This window comes from Rhinopithecus bieti, unplaced genomic scaffold, assembly GCF_001698545.2.
Source record: "Rhinopithecus bieti isolate Rb0 unplaced genomic scaffold, ASM169854v2 scaffold_16999, whole genome shotgun sequence".
Taxonomy (NCBI): Eukaryota; Metazoa; Chordata; class Mammalia; order Primates; family Cercopithecidae; genus Rhinopithecus; species Rhinopithecus bieti.
Genome location: NW_016808939.1, coordinates 2666217 through 2681243, shown reverse-complemented (window position 1 = coordinate 2681243; position 15027 = coordinate 2666217). Strand labels below are relative to the sequence as shown.

Genomic DNA, 15027 nt, shown 5'->3' with positions numbered 1-15027 from the left:
AGCTTTAAATAGTTACCTGTAAACTAGGAACATATCCTATAAATTACAAATTCCAATTTGTATTCTTTGAAGGAGGCTATAAAAAAGCTTTATTATAACCTTGAAGGAAGGAACCCATTAAAAAAAAAAAAGGCAACTTTAGTACTTATTCTGAAAAAATCAGGACTGATTGTTAATAACACTCTGAATATTACCATCCAATGGGAAATTGTTTTGTTGCATCAATTGTAGTAGTGGTGGAAACTACTTCAGAGAATGAATAAAGTTTACTTATTTTCTTTTGAACTGCCAACAATGAATCTGAGAATGCATTCCTTTTCCACCACTACTCCCTCAGCTGGAATGACAGACATATAGCAAAGCAGCTAGGAAAGAACTCAAAGAGGATGAAAATTCTACCTGAATTTTTCAAATGCTTAAGACTTTCCAACACCATAAGTTAGTTAGAAGGTTGGATTTTTATTGAATTTTACATGGTTGCCCATCCTAGGCTATTCTGGGAGAAGTAGGAACAGAAGCTCACTTTGTATTCTTTCTGGGGCTCCAGTTTTGCAAAGAACATAAAATGTATAGGTCTTATTGTCGTAGCAACTCATTAGTAAGAATAACATCTACCACTTTGGAGCACTGCTATGCAGGGTACTAGTTATGTAGAGCTTCATACACATTTTTATGATTTAATCCTTAGGAAAACACTGTGAGGCATTATATTCCCATTTTATATATGGAGAAACTAAGTCACAGAGATATCTATTTGCCAAGTGTCACACAACTAGTAAAATAGACAAGAGCCAGGACTGGATCAGATCTGACCCCAAAGATTTTGCTTCCAATTACTGTACATCACCATCTTCTGACAGGAGTGCTAACTGACGCATACTGAGATATCTATGTGTCTTTTGGATCCTGAGTCTGTGTCCTAAAGGACAAATATGATCAAAAGGCATATTTAACAGCAGAAAAATGAAATTTTAGTTTGAGGTTAGAGGAATGAAATCAATCGTAGCATGTAAGAATATAGAGTACTTTGTACAAAACTTGAAAGCATGGCTAACCTGTAGCACCACAGCCCACATATTTACCACATTTTTATGTGAAAACATCTTGGTGCCATTATCAGAATCATAATCCAAGAGTTTTATCAAGACCTCCTGAGTTTTATTTTCATTGCTACTTTATTTCTTGAAAGAGCTCAGTGACTTAGTATGTTTAGAAGAGCACTAGGAATCAACAGATTGTGTTAAATCCAATCATCAGCTTACTAAGTGGGACCCTGGTAAAAGTCAGAGAAGATTTGCTGTGATTATCTCATAAGGCTGATGTGAGGGCCAACTGATACATAACATAACTGAAGCACTTTGCATACAGAGGTATAAGAAATAAATGTTTTGTTATGTTCTTTCTTAAAAGAGATCAGGTAATCAGAATCTTTACTTACACCTAACTCTTAAGGATGGTATAAAAACCTTTCCATAAATGTGTTTTCCTTTTAGGCTTCTCAAAGCATAAGACTTCATGTAACAACACTTTTACAGAATAATCAGTGAAAAAGCAAATGTGAGTGTAGTTTGACAATGACTTTGAGGGTAGATGACAATGTTGTTTTAAAAACTAGGGGTGTATGTGTGTATACATATATATGTGTGTATATATATATAAGCAAATTATTTGGTTCTTGGATTCCATACTGCTGTTACTATTTCTCTGTGTAACACTGGGGGCCACTGCACACACGGGAGGTCAAATGACCCAAAAGAGCTAATGAAATCTTTTTCTCTCTTTGCCAGGTTAGTGGGAGAAATGAAAGATTTCTGTTTCTGTTTTGCTAGGCCTTATAACCATGTCCTCATTGGCTATTTTGATGATACAATCTACTTTTTCAATACTTTGATGTATTTTCCATATTGGTTAGTAATGTAGAATTAGTTTACATTTGTAAGTCTGATGTTCATGCTGTCAGAGAGCAAGGATTCACAGATGAGCCTACCAGCAACCACAAGCTCCAGGCTGAATGAGTTCTGTCCTGCTCGGTTGGTGGCTATACATGTGTAGATGCCGGCATCACGTGACGTGACTGGCTCTATGATCAGAGAGTGCACCCCGTTCTCACGCACCAGCATCTTGTGAGCACTGTCAGGGCGTATGGGCTTGCCATCCAGTTGCCAGCTTAGATCTGGGGTTGGTAACCCACTGACCTAAATCATAAAAGAAATACATGTAAATTTTTGTATTAAAACAGGGTGAAATCACTGATAGCGAAGAGGTCAGCATAAATTCCTCCTTCAGTAGCACAAGAGATGGCTTTTTTTTTTTTTTTGACAGAGTTTCACTCTTGTTGCCCAGGCTGGAGTGCAATGGCACAATCTCAGCTCACTGCAACCTCCACCTCTCGGGTTCAAGCGATTCTCCTGTCTCAGCCTCCTGAGTAGCTGGGATTACAGGTGCCTGCCACTACGCCAGGCTAATTTTTGGTATTTTTAGTGGAGACAGGGTCTCACCATGTTGGCCAGGCTAGTCTTGAACTCCTGACCTCAGGTGATCCGCCTGCCTCAGCCTCCCAAAGTGCTAGGATTACAGGCGTGAGCCACTGCACCCAGCCAAGAGATGGCTTTTACTATCAGCTCATGTTACTCTTCTGCTTAAAACTTTTCAGTGGCTTCCTGAGCACTCACCAGCTTACATATAAACAATTCTTACAGAGCAACCTAGAGATGACTGAGATGGGATTTTAAAAATTATGGTCATTGTCTTACCTTGCCCAGGACTATAGAGATTAATGGGATGATGTCAGCACCAGGCTCTGGGCTTTTTTGAAAAAAGATGCTCAACAATAACAAATAGCTGGCATTTATACACAGTACTGTAAAGCTTCTCATCAAGGAGTAGCAGTAGTTATGGAGAATGCATTTGTCAGCACATAGGGCTGCTATTATTTTATAATCCTTGAAACTGAATAACAAGAGCAATACAAAATTATCCAGAAAGCCATCTCAACAAATTACCATCACAATGGAAACATCATAAAATCTTGAGGCCTTGACAGCTGTGTTGACCAGAGATCAGATAAAAGCACATTTAATTGCTAATAACATGTTGTGCTGCAAAGGGTCAGGATGGTTGCCATCTGCCAGCTTTTTAGTTTTGCCCTTGATTTTGAATGGAAGAAATGCACTGTTAAGGAAGGCCTTTTTACCCCCTACCCCCAGCTTTACTAGTAGGAAGTTATATACAAAAAAAATGTCACTTAGACTGCAAAACAGTTCTGAAGAACCAGCTTTGCCAGAATCAGCCAGAGGACTCACAAATTCCATTCCTGCTACGTGATACTCACTGATATTACCCGCAGGATGCCTCCCACCACACATGTAGCAAAGGGCTACGGCATTTAAAGTAAATTTAAATGACTGGTTAAAAGGATAAAGAGGTTTTGGAAACAAACAGCAGTAGTTAGGCAGCTTGGCTTCTGAGATGCTCAGGCTCTGTGTTCTCCCATCTATCCACTTGTTGTCCCCAGCTCTCCATATACAGTGCTTGACCTGTTTGGATGTCATCAGAAGTGGTGTGGAGGAAGAGGGAGTGGACATCTTTGATCAGGCTCCTTGTTCCCACATCCAGAAACGAAGTGGCACTGCTTCTTCCTACTTTACCAGGTTAGATCCTATATAAGCCATCTACTGACTGAAGTAACAGTATGTTTAGTAGGAGAGATGCCCAAAGCATGGGTACTCTCAAACCACATGATTCACAGTGAACCTACCCAGTGGATAGTTATTCATGCTAGGGCAAAGAGAATGCCCCTCCTACCTTTTTTCTAACCCATTCTCCTGGCTAAGTAAAGACAGCATGATCTCAGGAGCTGAAGGTCCCCACCAGCAGGTCACAATGTAACTAGATCTCTACTCTTAGGGCACATGGACATAGTGGGGAGAGAAGAGCATGCTTGTTGCTATAGGAGTGGAATTAGTTATTTTCCTGAAAATTGAGTACCAGTCAAGGATAATCAGTGTCTAGGAATGTTCCTCAGGGGCTAAAAGGGGAGGGAGCTTTTTAGAGGAAAAGCAAACCACTGCTTTAGCATTTGGTGTTTGGCTTATCTTCAGGACTTTTTCCCCTTTCAAAGCTTAAATACACTGATTTTTTTTTTCTTCCTGATCTATCTGTACATGTGGCAAGATTTTTCACTTTTTTTTTTTTTTTAAAATAGACAGAGGCTCGCTCTGTCGCCCAGGCTGGAATGCAGTGGGCACAGTCTCAGCTCATTGGAACCTCCGCCTCCCGAGTTCAAGCAATTCTCTTGCCTCAGCCTCCTGAGTAGCTGGGATTACAGTCACCTGCCAGCATGCCTGGCTGATTTTTTTGTATTTTGGTAGAGATGGGGTTTCACCATGGTGGCCAGGCTGGTCTCGGACTCCTGACCTCAGGTGATACACCTGCCTCGGCCTCCCAAAGTGTTAGGATTACAGGCGTGAGCCACTGTGCCCGGCCGATTTTTCACATTTTCTTTATCCAGGTCAGATCATCATAGTGAAATAAATAAGCAGTTTACTTTTTGTTTCCAATATTATTTTAATGGCAGGAGTTTTAAGGACACTTATGTGCCAGTCCCGTGAAAGACAGTACTATTATTTCTTTCTTAAATATGATTAAAAATAGAGATAACAGTATGGTGAATGTCTATATACCCATCATTTAGTCACTCTTATTTTTTATATTTTAAAATAAATCTCAGATTTCATATACTATTACCCCATATAGCTCAGTATGCATTTCTAAAAACAAGACTTTTCTTATATAATCACAATTCCATTTTACACATAAAATAAATAATTCCTTGGTATAATCTAATGATCTATTTAAAATAAAATTCTCCTGGTTAACTCAAAACATCATTTTACAAGTGGTCTGTATGAATTTTTAAAAGTATTTTTTAATTGATAAAAATTGTATATAATTATGCACATATTTTAAAATATGTATATGCTGTGAAATAGCTAAATTGAGCTTATTAACATATGTATGACTTCACATGCTTTTTTGTGGTAAGAACACTCAAAACCTACTCTTAGCAATTTTCAAGTGTACAGTACGTTGTTATTAACTATAGCCACCATGTTGTAAGACGGATCTCTTGAACTTATTCCTGTCTAAAACTGAAATTTTATATGCTTTGGTTAACATTTCCCCAACTCTCCCTCTCCCCATCCAGCCCCTAGTAATCACCATTCTATTCTCTGCTATGAGTTCAACTTTTTTAGATTACACATGTAAGTGAGATCCTGTAAGTATTTATCTTTCTGTGCCTGGCCTGTTTCACTTAACATTATGTCCTCCAGGTTCATCCATGTTGTCACAATGACAGGATTATAATTTTCCACCGTGTGTCTATGTATGTGTATATATATCTCGTATTTTCTTTATTCATTCATCTGTTGACACTTAGGTTGATCCCATAGCCTGGCTATTATGAATAGTGCTGCAATGAACATGGGAATGTAGATATTGCTACTAATATCTTTTTTTTTTTTGAGACAGGGAGTCTTGTTCTGTTGCCCAAGTTGGAGTGCAGTGACACGATCTCAGCCCAGTGCAACCTCTGCCTTCCAGGTTCAAGTGATTCCCCTGCCTCAGCCTCCTGAGTAGCTGGGACTACAGATGCGTGCCACCCACCTAGCTACTTTTTGTATTTTTAGTAGAGATGGAGTTTCACCATGTTGGTCAGGCTGGTCTCAAACTCCTGACCTCAAGTTATTCACCTGCCTCAACCTCCCAAAGTGCTGGGATTACAGGTGTGCACCACGACACACGGCCTCTGATTTCATTTTCCTTGGATATATAAGCACTAGTAGAATTAACTGGATCATATGGTAGCTCTACTGTATAATTCTTAATTATAGACCAAAAATGAAGTAAATACTCATATATATATAGTATCATAGTATAATATATATATGTATAATTTTTTTTTTTTTTTTTTTTTTTTTTTTTTTTTTTTTTTTTTTTTTTTTTTTTTTTTATAATTTTTTTTTTTTTTTTTTTTTTTTTTTTTTTTTAATTATATATTAGTCATATATAGACTGAACCCAATTTGTGTATTTATACTGTAAAAAAATGATCCTGAGAAAAATAAAATATTTTTGTTATATTTATTTTTATACATTTCTACAATCCCAGATTTACTTTCTGAAGAAACAATGCCCAAATCCTCTAAGCAGCTTATATTTGTGTTCTGATATCCCATAGAAACCAGCAGAGGGAGCCCAAATAACTTTTTAAAACCTTATCCATATTTAAGAGTTAAACTGAATTTAAGATCAGTAAATAGTGGGGCAAAAAAGAAATCAAACGAAAAATTTTAGAGCAGTGTTTCTTAAACATTTTTTCCCTAGACTCCTTTGAGAAATGGATGAAAATTATGTTACACACATAATTTTGTAGGTAATTTCAGAGTTCAAACACCTAATGAAGCCTGCCTACCCAAGGACTGTGGGTTAAAAAGCCTTGCTATAGGCCGGGTGCGGTGGCTCATGCCTGTAATCCCAGCACTTTGGAAGGCCGAGGCGGGTGGATCACGAGGTTAGGAGTTTGAGACCAGCCTGGCCGACATGGTGAAACCCCGTCAGTACTAAAGATACAAAAAATCAGCTGGTTGTGGTGGCGCGCACCTGTAATTCTAGCTACTCAGGAGGTTGAGGCAAGAGAATCACACTTGAACCCGGGAGGTGGAGGCTGCAGTGAGCCGAGACCACGCCACTGCACTCTAGCCTGGGTGACAGAGGAGACTGTCTCAAAAAAAAAAAAACAAAAAGCTCTGCTGTAAAACAGACGAAAGAAAGATGTCACTCTCACTTCTCTTAGAATTAGAAAATGGGGGCTGGGCACAGTGGCTCACACCTGTAATCCCAGCATTTTGGGAGGCTGAGGTGGGCAGATCATGAAGTCAGGAGTTTGAGACCAGCCTGACCAACATGATGAAACCCCGTCTCTACTAAAAATACAAAAATTAGCTGGGCATGGTGGCGCATGCCTGTAATCCCAGCTACTCAGGAGGCTGAGGCAGGAGACACGGGAGGTGGAGGTTGCAGTGAGCCGAGATTACACCACTGCACTCCAGCCTGGGTGACAGAGCAAGACTCCGTATCAAAAAAAAAGAATTAGAAAATAGGAGGAATAAAAGTCAGAGTAGATACATGGATACAAAATTTGTATGAAAAAAGAATGAAGACATGGTAGATTTATCATATTTATTATTTCAATATTTAAAGGGATAAATAAAACTCCTGATGACTTTCTAGAGTATGTCATGTAGGGTTCTGAGTAAAGAACATATTTAATTTAGATTTAAAAGTAAAGAATCATAGTAAACAATATATAAATATCCAGCATATTTCACTTTTCCCCCACTTAAGCTAGAATCATTTTATTTTTTGAGACAGGGTCTTGCTCTGTCAGCCAGGCTGGAATTCAGTGGTTCAATCACATCTCACTGTAGCCTTCAGCTCCCAGGCTCAAGCAGTCCTTCCAACTCAGCCTCCCAAGTAGATGGGACTATAGGCACATGCCACCATGCCTGGCTAACTTTTGTATTTTTGGTAGAGATGGGTTTCTCCATATTACCCAGGCTAGTCTTGAACTCCTGGGATCAAGCGATCTACCCGGCTTTGGCCTCTAAAGTGCTGGGATTAAAGGTGTGAGCCACTGTGCCCAGCCCTCATTTTATACTTTATGTAATTTCCCCAAAAGGAACTATAGAGAAATGGCAAGTGAGAGAGAAGTGAGGCAATAGGATATGCAAGCAATAACAAAATCTTACTTTGCAGTCCATTCTGCAGAGTTTTCCTTCTTGAACAGTCAGATCTCCAGGAGCCTGCAAGAAGTGAGGTCTGAAGAATCGCTCCTGAATTGGTTCATTTTCGTCTCCACTGTCCCTTGATCTAGAACGAGGCCTTGAAACAAGAAAGATGACATATAGAAATATAGATAGTAGTTATTTACAGACTTTTAGTCATCTGTTTTCTTAAAATACATGGGTTTATAATATGATTTCTTTATCTGATCCCTATATCTAAGATTTACACATTAAAAAATCAGAAAAGCAAAATCTTAATTTGGAAGTTTACTATAAATTTAATTATCTGCCAATTGCAGGGTTCTATAAATCATAAAAGGGGAAATGGAAAAAAATGGGGTATTATATATTAACATTTTTCCTAAATGTTTTTAAACCTTTATGAAAAGTAGCATTATTGCTCATTTATTACCAAATCTTTTTGAACAGAAGTTACTAGAACTTTCCACTGTGATTTTCAAATTTGTAGGAAATTAAAAGTTCTGATGATCCTATAAAATTCAATATATTTTAATTAAAATTCCTTTTATATTAAGCAGGAAAACAAATTACATTTTAGGCAAGTTTTCTTTTGCATTAGTTATCCATATGCCTAGAGGCATTATTTTTTGCTTTAAAAAATGAGATTGTACAAATCTCCCAGATTCTGTGCATCTCTGTCACTTTTAAAGGTTGCCAGAGAAACCTTTAAGAGGAATACAGTTGAAAGTAATTGCAGGGAAGACTTAAAAGATGTTGAATACAAATTCTGTATGTAGTCACTACAAGAAAAGTTTAAAAACACTTCACTAGGAAAAGCAAGAGTGGAACAAATGAAAGAAGTATACTAGGCTAATAATTATTAGCTTTTTAATATAGTTTACCCTTCTCCAAGTATAGATCTAATTTATGAGAAAAAGCTTTCCAGGACCCACTGATATATGGAAAGGCTTAAATGTGTTGTGCACAACAAGAAAAGCAAAGAGAATAACGCAAGACAATGGACTGAATACTGTATATGCAGTGTTTATACTCAAAGGTACAGGCTAGCATCCTGTGAACAGGCATTGCCATGATGAAGTTAATCTGCACATGCTCTGGTGCCAGAACTGTCTTCCAAATGTTGAACAAAAGTCTTTGTGGATCCAGTCACACCAAGGAGGTGTAGACACACCACTTGTTTGATGCTTACTCAGTTTTCTGCCTACTCTCTGAGCTAACTATGTATTCTCTTCACTAAAGGCGTTTGCACCTATGGCCTGTAATTTAGAGTCAGGACTATTTGAGAATATTCTGTCTATAAAATATCTAAACAGGCCAAGTTGACAGTATGGTTGACTCACTGTATTTTTTTCTTTAAGTGCAAATTTGTTACTAAGAAGTAATATCCTTTCTCTATCCCTGCCTACCATTGTTCCATCAGTGTCCTTGCATAGACTCAGAACTACTAGGAATGGAAAGCATCTCTATTGCCAGCAGATATCTGAGTATTTAAAATGTGACAAATCTTACCTACAAGATTTGTAGTCTAATGGTCTTATGTTTTGAACTAAGTGACTGAAAAATGAACATTAATAAATGAGCTGATTTTAAGAAACCTAGTGGCAATAGTTTTTAATGGTCAACTCACACAGCTGTTGGTTAGAGAGGTTTGGTTTCCAACATTTGTGTACCATTTCGTAGTGTTTTCATATGCCATTTAAAAGTGCTGATTCTTGATTTATTTGTCTACAGAATATGTCTATTTAACAAACTAATAGAAAATCTGGATGGGCTTAGCACACATCAGCAAATGTTTGCTCCCATTCCCTTTCTGCATCGCAACGGAGAATAATCAAGGAGCCACACACTTCAGGTTTATGTTCATATTGTCTTCCAATTATGTTTACTTTTGTGGTTATATGATTCTAATAGTACTAAATTTATAGTAATAAATAAAATAATAGCGACACTTATGGGAAGGAACATGTTAAATACCTTCTGACATGAGGATGGCCTGAGGGAGACCGGGGACTTCGACCTCTTTGGTTGACAGCCTGTACCATTAGCCGTCCAGTACAACTGATGCGGCCCTATAGAAATATTAGGAAATAAATGATTTGTTATTTAAAACTATTAACCACTAAGCATTATCATGCCTACTATCCTATTCTCTATAAGACATTATTTCATAAGAAATCAGTGTGCCATGTTAGTCATCGCTCTAACCCTTTTCAGAAAAACACTTTCCCTGTGAGTTCCGTGCCTCAGTAAAACTGTTTTTACCTGAAGAACTTGAAGGTGACAAGGCCTTTTTTGAAAATCTTAAGTAAGCTTTACTGTTTTATCTAGGATGGTATTTAAAATGACAACCTTTGATTAATTGTAACCAGCAAAGGTCTCCATAACACACGACGCTGAATTGTAAAATATAGCAGGACATCAGTCTCTTGTGAAGATTCCATTTTCATGGTCATCTACCAGCTGTAGCCAATTCTGAAATCAAACCTAGATGATTTCAGTTTTTTTTAGTAATATACTAATTATAGTAATATACTAATATATAGTATATAGTAATATACAAATTAAATGTTAGTGGCTGGCCGGGCGCGGTGGCTCATGCCTGTTATTCCAGCACTTTGGGAGGCCAAGGCGGGTGGATCATGAGGTCAGGAGTTCGAGATCAGCCTGGCCAATATGGTGAAACCCCGTCTCTACTAAATAAATACAAAAATTAGCTGGGCGCGGTGGTACACACCTGTAATCCCAGCTACTTGGGAGGCTGAGGCAGAAGAATTGATTGAACCTGGGAGGCGGAGGTTGCAGTGAGCTGAGATGGTGCCACTGCACTCCAGCCTGGGTGACAGAGCGAGACTTCGTCTCAAAAAAAAAAAAAAAAGTTACTGGCATCCCTTTCTTAAACCATGTATTAAAATGAGCATGATAATGATAAAATGAGTGTTATGTAAGAAGTATGAGTGGGATGATAAGGAGAGCTTCATGAGTAAATGAAGCCATATTCTCATGAAATGAAAATATTTGAGATTTAAAAACCGGAAGCAGTTAAATACCTAAAATATGTGGGTCATATGATAAGGGCCTATGTAATAATAATAAAAAAAAAACCTATATTTTATCTCTTAAATTTGTCAATTGAAATTTTGATGGGGTGGTGGGGTCGGGGAGATAGCCAGAAGTTGGTGAATGGATACAAAATTACAGCTACATAGGAGGAATCAGTTTTAGTGTTTCACAGCACTGTAGGATAACAATTTATTGTGTATTTTCATACAGCTGGAAGAGTGGATTTTGAGTGCTTCCAACACAAATGATAAATGAGGTGACAGATATGCTAATTACCATGGTTTGAGCATTACACATTTTATACATGCTTTGAAATATCACACTGTACCTCATAAATATGTATAATCATTATGTCAATTAAAAATAATAAAAGCAAAAAAAGAGATTGATAAATGCTGTCACATGTGAACAGACAAGTGATACTCAGGGCACCCAGATGACATGGATAAGCCACACATTGTTACTTTGGTTTTTGTTTCAGCTCCTTCTCTTAATTTTTTTTTTCACTGTTACCAGCACAGTAGCAAAAAAGATGATTTTTCTCCTTCACTCTCTCAGAATGAGAAGATGTGCTTCTAAATTTTGATGACTGCCAAAGGTAACAGCAAGAGAGGAAAAACGAGAAGCAGATGTACCACCAATGATTAGACTTAGTGAATTCTAGCTCAGAGTTGATGAGAAGCCCTCATGCACTTACACTCAGAATAAAATTATTCCATTGGCTCTCAGTTTCATTGCAAGCTGCCTATAGAGACAGGTAACAGAAGCTGCAGTGTTCTGTGTGTTTTGAAGAACTGCTTTCCAACTGTGAGTAGACTGGAGTGAGGGTCAGGGTGAGGGCACTAGTGGAGGGAATGCAGAGAAAAAAACCCATAGTAGGATTCAGTGAAGGGCAGGACTCTAACTGGGCGGGGGGTCTCTGCAGGTCTCCTAAAACCTGGACTTCTTTAGGGCTACAACCACCCAGAAAAGGCAAAGACATAGGAATGTAATACAGACAGGAGAATGAGGAATTACCAAAAAGAGGTCATCACAAAGAAACAAACATAACTAGTTTTATATCACTACATATGTGACTCCCTCTGGCACTCACGGTGTTTGCTATTGAGGTCACAGTTAAAACACTGTGTTTCCTGAAAATTTCCAAGGAGACATGAAGTCTAACATTATGAAGGAGAATTATTTCTAACTCAGATTAACTGTATCTGAAGCACAGGCCACTTGATACAGATTCTCTCATGCTAAACTCTTGGCAAACATTTAGGATTCCCTAAACTAGCTTGAAATCTAAAAATTAATTTCATCTAACTTCTCCAGATCTGTACTTGCTATAGAAAATCTAGATATAACTTGCTTAGAAGACCCCCATCATGAACTACCCAACTGATGCATCATACAAGATAACAAATGGACACATAAAATTAATGATTCTTTTTGGAGGTTGAGGACAAAGAAGTGTGTGTATTGTTCTACACAAATAGCTTCAATTGTACTGATATGGGATATGGCTTCCTTATTATGTACTTTGCGGCTTCCATGATGAAATGCTTTTAATTTGGATATATCCTTCCTTGTGACATGAAGCCCAGAAGATCCACAGTAAGTTAAAATGAACTAATCATTTATGCAGTTAGAAAAAGATATAATGTAAGTTAAATTCAGAATTAACCTTGAATTTGGACAAGGAGGTATGGGTTGTTACAAACAGTCAAACAAACCCACCCCACTAACCTGGATTTGAGTTTTGACTTTTCATAAAACTTCGAGCAAATCACTGAATTCGTTCAAGCCTTTGTTTCTTCTTCTATACAAACAGGGATGCTACATGTATCTCTCACAAGGATGTTTTAAGGGTTAAATGATGTAACCTAAATGCTCTTGTAAATATCAAATGATATGTGACATCATAAATTATCATTATTAAATTCCTCATAGCTGGTACTGTGTTACCACGGGTCTGAGATATTATGCATGGACATGCATCAAGATGGTTTTTAGGAGCCCCAGCAGCTTGGTGGACCCCAGTAAGAATTTCCATGTGAATATACTTTATGTGAGGTATATGCGTACCTCCTTTTAAAATTCCTTCATATTTAACCAATATCTCCCCTGCCACTTAGTAGTCTTAATCCTGGGATGGGCCTCAAATACCTTCGTGTGGCACTCAGTGGCTCTGGAATCAGTCTAAGTTTGCAAACCAGTTCTGCTGTCCCTTACAGACGAGTGACTTTAGGTAGGTAACTTAATCTTTCTAAGTTTCCTTCTCTGTAAAATAGGACTATATAGTTAATACCTAATGGGTTCTTATGAAGATTAAAGGCATTAATACTTGTAAAGCACCTGGCAGCATTGTGTTTTGCATGAAGCCAGTGCTCAAAATGTTAAATTATTGTAGCACTCACTATGGATATAATTATAATAACCAGTTTTGAGGCATCCTTTAGAATTGTTTATGTAATGGGATTTTATTTTTCTTGGTATTAGAATGTAATTTACTCCAAAGGAAAAACAAAATACCTTTGGCATAGGAGGCAGACTATGTGGGAAGCAGATTAACCTTTTTAACTTCTGTTGGTGCTTGAAAGGTGCTAAGCACAATCATACTGAAATGTGCTTGTTAGTGTGATGGCTGCATTTGATGTGGAGGAGGAAATATGCCCTATTCAACTCTAAACAGATCCTTGATATGCTTAGCCTGCCTCTTCCTCCCCTCTCCACAAACAAACAAACAAACAAAAAAAATAGGTTGGCATACTACTCTGGAAAGATCACACATTTCTACACTGTTTTCAAGGTTTTCGCTGCTACTGCTTAAAACCATATATACAAATATTGCCACAGAATATTTCCTTAACTTCCCAAATTTAAGAAAAAGGAATAGTTACCATTTGTAATCTTTCTATTCTGATACCAGCCTTCACTTCTGAACATGAAAGGGGAAGGTGTGGTCTTCGGGAGGCAGAATTATTAGTTTGATTTATATAGTGTTATTGGCTAAATATATTACTAACCAATACATAACCAGGAGCATTTAGAGAGCATCCAAACTAAGAAGTTGTATAATTTTGTTGTTTTTGTTTGGGAAAGAGAAAGAAAAAAACCCCAGGGTTCAGTGAAGCTTTTTTAAAAGATGTCTTCAATGTGCATAATAGAAAGTTCAGGTTTTTAAGTCTCAACATACTGTTTTTGACAAAGATCATACAGAATTAGCAATAAGTGATTTTAATAATATGCCTAAAACCCTGGTAATCATAGTAGGCTCTGATGCACATTAATGCTGTTGCATTTGCTTTTATTAATTTTCTCATTTCTATCTGCTTTACTATTAACGTAAGAATAATGGAAGGGAATGTTTAAAGTGAAGTTTGAAATGAGCCAGGAAACCTTATAATGCTAAAACAAAACACAAGCAACAAACTAACATTTTATATTTAACTCAGTTGTGTGTTACTTTTCTATTCCAAACAAATCCACAGAGTTTAAAACTTACATTACAAGTAAGTTTGAATTTTTAAAGTGATTCTGTATGAAACATCCAGCCTGTAAACATTATTTCACACCTTGTGCGAGGCCAATTATTTATATAATATGGAAATAACATTTATATTTCATAGTTTATGAAATTTAACTTGTGGCACACAGGTCTTCATAAAAGCTTGCCACTTGTATACATAATGCAGTTTGAGGAAACATCAAACTGCAGAATACCCATTCCAAAATCCAAGTGCAATACAAAGTAACTTAGCAACACAACAAAACAAAGTAAAACATTCGTGTTTAGATGTAGTTGTTCTTAAAGACAGGATTAGAGTCTAAAATAAACTGTATTTGTGATCCTCATTTTGGCATTCTGTTTGGTGTAACTGCACAATCACTCATTATTTTGCTAAACTATGTGATTGCGTTGGTCTCTTCTGAATTGCTTGAGCTACACACATCAAGTGTGACATACAGCCCAGTATATGTTTGTGTGTTCTATCCCAAGTAGAATTTGGATGCAGTCAACAATATCTAATGTTTTTCTTATTCCCAAAAGATTAACCCAGGTGGAAAAATATCATATTCTATAAATATTCTGCTGAACTTGAATATTTTCCTACCTCCTTGGTTCTCACTCTTCTCTTGGCTGCTTGCTGTAA

The 15027-nt window shown here is 37.3% G+C and overlaps 1 protein-coding gene across 1 annotated transcript in view; it reads right to left on the bottom strand.

Annotated features, from left to right (window-relative positions):
• Positions 1–15027, bottom strand: part of PALLD (palladin, cytoskeletal associated protein) — a 430541-nt gene that overhangs the window by 7725 nt on the left and 407789 nt on the right. Inside the window, 3 exon segments of the mRNA XM_017887895.1 lie at positions 1988–2195; positions 7811–7943; positions 9803–9897. Coding sequence (XP_017743384.1) covers positions 1988–2195; positions 7811–7943; positions 9803–9897 — 436 coding nt within the window.